The 8,197-nt window shown below is 43.3% G+C and overlaps 1 protein-coding gene across 1 annotated transcript; it reads left to right on the top strand.

Annotated features, from left to right (window-relative positions):
- Positions 1-349: 349 nt before the first annotated feature.
- LOC308436725 (H-2 class I histocompatibility antigen, Q10 alpha chain-like) lies at positions 350-5,413 on the top strand (the record flags this gene model as incomplete). Its single annotated transcript, XM_080937713.1, has 6 exons — positions 350-422; positions 667-936; positions 1,191-1,466; positions 2,028-2,303; positions 2,430-2,540; positions 5,259-5,413. 6 exons carry the CDS (start codon positions 350-352, stop codon positions 5,411-5,413), a joined length of 1,161 nt encoding a protein of 386 aa, XP_080793839.1.
- Positions 5,414-8,197: the final 2,784 nt, after the last annotated feature.

The following is an 8,197-nucleotide window of genomic DNA, read 5'->3' as shown; positions in this document are numbered from 1 at the left end:
TCTAACACCTCATACAGGTGTCTGAGCATCTTAGCTGACCAGCTAACTGCACTCCAAATTCTCAGGTTTTCATTCACTATGATAATCAGAGCCATTGATGGCTAAGGAGTCTAAGAGTCCATGACTGTAATCCCCTCAGGGCAGCACATCTGAGCTGGGTCTGAGCTGTGAATGCAGGGCCCTAGAGTGTTCTCTTCCAGGCATTCATCTTTCCATCACCAAACCCAAAAGGCCTCTATCACTACCTTTGGGAATTCTCAAGAGAAACCAATAAGGCTCCTCCTTTCAAGACTATGAAATGAACAGATAATAGCGGAATCTTAGTCTCTGTCTCAACTCTTCAAACAAGATGAAGACCTTTGTTACTGAGGCTCTCCTGCTGCTGCTGCTGGCTCTGCTGGCCCTGACCAGCCATCAAGAGGGTGAGTGGGGTTGTCCATAGGGAAAGGATTCCCCTTAGCAAAGAAAGGAGTCCATCCCTGGGGGCAGAGGATCAGAAAACTCTTGTCTCTTCTCTATCCTATCCAGAACCTACATTCACTTCACCATTTTACATCCTACCCCTGCTCCCTGTTCCCTAATCCCAGCTATCTCTGGGGGCTGTGTTGTGGAGCACCATGGGGTCCAACTGCGTGGAGTTAACATCTAAAGACTCACTATACCCAGGTACCCACTTTTTGGGCTTTTTCCAAACTTTCTTCACTTTGCCTGGGATGCCTGAGCCCCAGTTCATCAGTCTTGGCTTCGTGGATGACACACAGTTTGAGAGATTCAACATCAGAGGCAATGTTCAGAGGATGGAGCACTGTGCACCATGGATAGATCAAAAGACACCAGAGTATTGGAAGGATCACACAGACCTGCTTTTGGGCCATTTTTATGATTTCACAGGGGTACTACAAAGGATGTTTGAAATCTACAACTACAGTACAACTGGTGAGTAGGTCCTATTGAGAAATCTTAAATTTCTAGCACTCCATGGGCTTGATCCTGGTCTCCATGTCAATGTATTTCCCCTAAATTTTGTGGCTCATAGCTCAAGAGAGCCACATAATACTGTTCTGATTTTGTGTCCACTTTAAAACAAAATTAGTCCACCTAGAAAGGGCATATGAAAGAGACCATTTCTCTGCAGGTAACTATCAGTTGTTAGGGCCTGTTGGAGTGGCTGAAAGTGGATTCTTGTTCAGGTTATCACACAATCCAGAGGAGGTTTGGCTGCCACGTTTTGCCTCAAGGGTATTTCAGAGACGGAATCTTTGAAGTAGCCTTTGGTGACCATGATCACATCATGCTGAATGAGGACCTGAGGACGTGGACTGCAGTTGGCAAGTTTGCTGAGAGTCTCAGATACAAGTGGGGTTCGTCAGGTTTTACGGAAGGTGTGAAGACTTTCCTGGACCTTACATGTGTGGACTTACTCCTCATGGAGCTGGCTTATGGGAAGGAGGTTTTGCTGAGAACAGGTAAGGGAGATACTGCCCCACTTATTCTGAAACTGAGCCTCCCATACCCTGAGGATTTCTCCTCAGCAGGGAGAAACTGAAATACTAACTCTATCTTTCATCAAAGGGGAAGGGGAGCTTGTGGGTTTCTTGAATCAAAATGAGATTACCAATCTCCCTAATGCCAAACATTTTCTTAGTAGAGTTGAGTCTGCAAACTAAGCAGCAGTTTCTTCCATGTAATTTGTGAATCGTATCTCTTTCAGGCCTGTCCAATGTCCATGTGCAATGACCGAGGTCTAAGCGCAGTTTTTCTGATTCTATAACTCCTCCCAGTCAGAACCAGAATTTAATAATCCTAGATGGAATTACAGCCTTTCCTCCTCTGTCCTGGTTCATGTAGATTCTGAAACCTTCCAAGGAATAGATTACCTTATCCATATCCTGAATTTAGGTTTCTGTGTGGGTTTGGCATCTCTCCCTCAAGCTAACACTAATGTCCATTAACATAAAGTTACATATGCATTGAGTGATACCCATGAAGAATGCCAAATACCTTAGATTACTGATTGTTTTCTGCAGACACCCCTAAAATGCATGTGACCCGTAAGGTCAGACCCGACAAGAAAATTATTCTGAGGTGCTGGGCCTTGAACTTCTACCCCGCTGAAATCACCCTGACCTGGGAAAGGGATGAACACAACCAGACCCTGGACATGAAGATTTCGGAGACCAGACCTGCAGGGGATGGAAGCTTCCAGAAGTGGGCATCTGTTGTATTACTTTCTGGAGAAGAGCATAGGTACAAGTGTCACGTGAATCATGAGGGGCTGCCAGAGCCCATCACCCTGAGATGGGGTAAGGACTGGAAATGAGCAGAGACACTGTTCTGAGAGAGTGGGAGTCCTCAGGGACAGCTACTGCAGGGACAAGACAGAGAGCTGTCAATCACTCTTCATTCTGTTTCCCTTTCTTTCTTCCCAGAGCGTTCTGAGTCCACATTCTCCATCATGGCTATTGTTATTCCTGTGGTTCTTGGAGCTCTGCTCACAGGAGCAGCAATGACTTTTCTGATATGGAAGAGGAGGACTAGAGGTAAGAAGGGGCAGCCCTGCCACATGACAGCAGATTTCATCCACACAGCAGTGCATACAGGGCAGACGTGCTGACAGTGGGAAGCACAAGGAAAATAATGAACAGAATCATATCTACAATGACAGAGGTGAAAGTGACCATATTTATTTTTATCTTTCTGGTGTCAGAGACAAATTTCCTATTCAGAAAAAAAAAAAAGCCAGGAGTCCAGATATCACTTTTTCATTTACAAGCTTCCATTATGCTTATCTGGATCTGCAGTCACAGTTCTGGACTCTTATATGAGTTAAAGACAAGAGATTCCTTTAGGCCATCTTCATTTTCTTTCCTCCTTCCTGTAATAATAATGTATGTTTCCAGGGGTTAAACAGGAACAGCTATGCTAAGTCTAGTCAGTAATAACAGCTATGTCTCATCCATATTTCTTTATTAATATAGAAAATGGCCAACCCAGTTGATTTGCTTTCCACTATAAGGTGAAATTCCTAGGATGCCCAGCCTTCTGTACCAGAATTAAAAAGTGACACCCTAAGGGGTCTGGTGTGCCCCTGTGAGACGGACAGAGGACAGAATCCTGAGGAATGGGGACTCTTGGGATTGGGACCATATGAGTGAGTGATGTGCTGTTAACTATCTTACCTTTTAAAGACACATGTTTGGTTTCTTCCTTGTTTTTTTTATCTACAGGTTAAGTCAGATGTCTCAATGTGGTATTCATCCACTACACATTGTGTCTGGTTCTCCTCCCCAAGTGACTTCTCTTTCTACATCTAATTGTGACAATGTGTCTGTCTCCTGCATAGTGTCAGCAGGTCATGGGCAGCAACAAGCCCCATCCTGACCCATACGTGTATATTCCCCATCTCTCTCGCTCTAACTCAGGCAGAGCTGGGAAACCAGCATCCCTGATTAAAACTTAGCTTTCACTACCCCTCCTAACACTTCATGCTTCTGTCTTTAATTAAGCATTATTATATGTTTGTGCAACTTCTTGGTAGAGTGTGATTGATGGATGTCCCCAAATGAGTGAAACCCGGTGGAAGTAATTAAAGTCTCAGAACTTTATGGCATTTGTGTTTGCTGTGCTAAATCCATTTCTGTGTGGCATTGGCTGCAGTGTGGAATCAAGGGAGCCATGGCCTGTGCAGTTCTGCTGCTGGGCTCACCTGGGCTTTCACACTGTCCTTTCCCACCTTTGTCATCTTCTCTCTTCTTATCCCAAACTTTCAATACACCTGTTCTTCTGGGTCATGTGATTAAAAGGAATTTTTAGGGCCTTGTCCGGTGTATGCAATATACTCTCATGTGGACAGTCAGTTTGTTCAGGCCTCAGTCTGATGTTAACTAAGGAGCCCTTTAGATTTTGATTTCAACATGAATTATCTTTGTTCTCAGTTTTGTGTGAGAGTCCATTGTCATTGTCTTCTGTTGTCAGCTGTCAGTGACAATAGTAAGAAGTCTTTCTGTTAAGTCACACAACTGATCTTTGGGCTGTCCTATCAATGTTGTGAGAGGTTTCTGATAGCGATGATGACCTTTCTGATATGGAAGTGGACTAGAGGTAAGAAAGAGGCAGGGTATTAGTTCATGTCTCCATAGGAACAAGAAGCCCAAGCTGTGAGAGTGCCCTGACCCATCCAGCAGCTTTCATCCTCACAGCCTCATTTCCTACACGGCTGATGTGCTGAGAGGAACTCCATTGTGAAGCAAAAAGAAAATAATGAGCAGCTTCATAACTGCAATGGCAGGGGTGACAGAGACATTATTACCTCTCAGATGTCAACAGCCAGGAGTCGAGACATAACTCATTGACAGTCTTCTGTCATGTTTATCTGGATCCGAAGTCACAGTTCTGAACACTTATCTGAGATAAATCCGGGAGATTCTCCTAGACCATCTTCATCCTGAAGCCTCTGTGCCCTCTAATAATAGGGTATATTCCAAGGTTTAAACAGGAAACACCTAGGTTCAGTCTTGTCAGTAATAAAAGCTGTGTACCAAACATGGGAAATTTATGTTAATATATAAAATGGCCCACCCAGTTTTGTTATTTTGTCCACAGTGAGGTGAAATTCCAGGGATGCCCAGACTTCTATTACAGCATTAAAAATGACATGGCAAAGGCCTCATATGCACCAGTGAGGGGAACAGAAGATAGAATCCTGAGGCATAGGGACTCTTGGGTTGGGGACCATTTGAGTGATTTATGAGCTGTGGGGCATTTGGTGGGTGGTGAAGAGTACCCTGATTCTTTGTCGAGATAAGTGAAGCCATGGGATGTTTGTGTGAGATGTAGGAGCTTCCTAGTTTCCCGAAGAACCAGGCTCTTTCACACAACACACAACACAGCCCCTCCCCAAAAGTGACATTGGTTAGGCAAAGTAGAATCAGCCACGTCCCAAGTCCATCCTCCTCATGTGAGGTAGGCTCAGTGATGCCCCAAGTCTTTCCTCTGGAGGTGAAGACTTGACTACACTCAGGACAGAAGCAGGACCACCCCCAAACATGTAGACAAAGTTTTCCTAAGCCCTTAGGCCAATCCAATAAAAAGCACCGGCTGTCAGACTCTGAACCACTCCAAAAACTGTCTGTGAGTATATATACATGTGTGTGAGCTGCTGAAGAGTAAAGGTGTGCAAGAATCACTCCATTGTCTGAGAGCTTCTGTTATAACAGCCATTAACACTGAATTTTAGGAAGAGATTTCCTCTCCCAAAGCTTTTTGCACCCTGCACCTGAGCCTCCAGCTGGCTCAGTTCAGCCCTGCTCGGCAGCTTGTGGAAGTGGAAGAAATGGGGACAGGCTGGACTGGGAAGCAGAAGCAGCCGAATTGGTTCCCCCTTCCCTTTCTGGGGCTTCCCCTCTTCGCCTAAAACCATGTGCCCAGCCAAACCTAGCATCAGACTTGGCAGAAGCCACTCCCATCTCTAACCAGAGATTTGTGTGGGGCTTCTGGCACCCATCACAGCCCAAAGTTCCACAATGAGCTTTCCACTATGTCCCCATTTAAAGATTCACATCTGTGTTTCTTCCTTTTTCTTTTCATCTACAGGTGAAGACAGATGTTTCACTGTTGTACTAATCCATTTAACATTGTCTGTTTTTTTTTCTCCCATGCTGCCTTCTCTTTCTACATCTGACTGTGACTATGTGTTTGTCTCCACTAAGATCAGTGTAATCAGTTAATAGGCAGCAACAGGCCCCATCCCACCCTTACTTTGTATATTCCTCAGTCATCTCTCATGCTCTAACACAGGCAGGGCTGGGAAACCTCCATCCTGATCGGAATTTAGCTTTTACCAGTCCATCTACCACTTCATGCTTCTATCTTTAATGAAGCACTTGAATATGGTTGTGCAACATCTTGGCAGATTGTGTGATTGGTTGACGTCCTAAACAGGAGTAGAACCTGATGGGAAAAAAGGCTCAGAACCTCATGAAATTAGTGTTAAATAGATTGACTTATGGCGTTGGCTGCAGTGTGGAGTCAAGGGAGCCCTGGGTTATGGAGAGTTATTGCTGGGTCCAGCGGGGCTTTCACATTGTCCCTTTCCACCTGTGTCATTATCTTGTTAACTCCTAATCCCAATCTTCCAGTACACCTGTTCCTATGGGTGTATGAGATCTAAAGGACTAAGACATATGTAGGGTCTTGTCCAATGCCTGTTAAGTTCTCTCCTGTGGGTAGTCAGTTTCTTCAGGCCTCAGTCTGATGTTAAATAAAGAAATATTTAAATTCTTGTAAAAACATAAATTATACCTGTACTCAACTCTGTGTATGATTCTGGGGTCTTTGTCTGCTGTTGTCAAGTGTCAGTGACAATATTAGGAAATGTTTCTGACATTGTCCCACAACTTATTTCTGTGCTATTCTATCAATGATGTGAGAGGTAAGCATTGGTTTCTGATAGTCTTGGATAGTATAACATGTCTGGAATACCACCCAAGCAGAGGTCTTATCAACAGGATGTTTGCAAGTATAAGACCAACCTGGGCTGAGGACTTGTTCCCAAATAAGGCTTTAGACAAATAAATTTAAAACTAAATAGTATATTTTGGACATAGCTCTACTATGCTAATGTTAACTCAAGTAAATCTGAATTCTTATTCACTTTTCTTATAGAAAGTAGCTTTAATGTAAAGAATGTCATGTGTAAGAAACATAATGGCTCAGCCTACATAGCTCCCTTCTCTATCCTGATGCTTCTATAGGTATCCATGGCAACCTAAAGTCCTTACCCTCACCTAGAGGACTAGGGTCCAACCTTGATCATGATCAGAGTTCATCTCTCATTGCTCCCAGTTGGAGACTCCATGTGTTATTTCCATAAGAAGATGTCCCGTCACGATCTCTGGAATGCCATTTATATTTCAGGCACTTCAGTGCAGAATGTGACTCACAGGATGAAAATCAGATTCAGTGAATAGACAGATTTGATATGAACTTGGGACAAGAAACAGAAGGTCACCTGGGGCTCATGCCAGACTCTACGATGTGCCTGGTGTCACAATATGGTATTAGAATCAAAGAGTGATGCTTAAAGAACCACTGGCCGAAAATCACAGGGACTAAAAAGGCACAAACCATCCAAGTCCCCATCAATAGGAACAAATATTTGTTGATCCACAAGACTTACTCTGAGCTAGTTTGAAGTTATTACATATTACTTTCAATAAAATAAGGTCTCAAATTTCAGGTCCCAACATAGTAAGTATGGATGGATACAGATGACAGCAGGAAATTTACCTTGGTGATACACAGAAATGTTTAAGTATATAGAGATGTAAAGACATATTTAGAATAGAATGTTCTAGAATTGCTGACATATTAATTCCTAAATTTGGACTCAGAAGGAGATTTTCACTCAGGTCAGGAAGACATGAGTCAGGGCAAAGCAACTTATCTCCAAACACTACACCCAGGATATTAGGCCCATGAGGTAGTTTAGAGTTCAGATGTAGACTATAGAATTCCTCGATTCCAGGAGCTTATCCTGACATTACCCATCTTACCATGCCTGTCATTCCTATTGGTAATTGCTAGAGACATCAATCTCCTAATGCACATAAACATTATAAATTAAAGTGAAGCAAGACCTGACTCAGGCTGTACTCTTGAATTGGATAATTGTGCTCTTCAATGATCACGAAATCTATTTAGTATTTCCTGAGGTCTGTTATATAAAAATAGGAAATGGAACCATGTAGAAATGATCATAAAACTACAAACAAGCTAAAACTGCAAAGCAACTTTGGGTAGCATGAATTGTATGGTTAAAATAAACAGAAGACACTCCTTTTAGAGTCAGAAAGGACAGTGTTGGTTTTGGGGCAAGCAATAGGTTGGTGAAAGGTCATCTATCTAGAGTATAAGTGAGGGACAGGCTAGGTGACGCCTTATTAGGGGTCTTAGTGAGGCCTCAGTGTGGTCTGAGAGCAGATTTTTAGGACATGAAGAAGTCCTCCGGCTGGGCTTCACATCAGGAAGTTTCATAATTTCCCCCAAACCCGAGCAGCTGGGGACAAAGTGAGAAAAACACCTGAGCCTGCAGAGATCACGTTTAAACAGACCATTCGCTGCATGTTGCTTTGGTTTTGTCAATCAACACTAGCTTTTGTTAAACATGAAAAGGAAGTTTGATGGAGAAAATGCCTCC

This window comes from Micromys minutus, assembly GCF_963924665.1.
Source record: "Micromys minutus genome assembly, chromosome: 25".
Lineage (NCBI taxonomy): Eukaryota > Metazoa > Chordata > Mammalia > Rodentia > Muridae > Micromys > Micromys minutus.
This window is presented reverse-complemented; position numbering and strand designations above follow the sequence as displayed.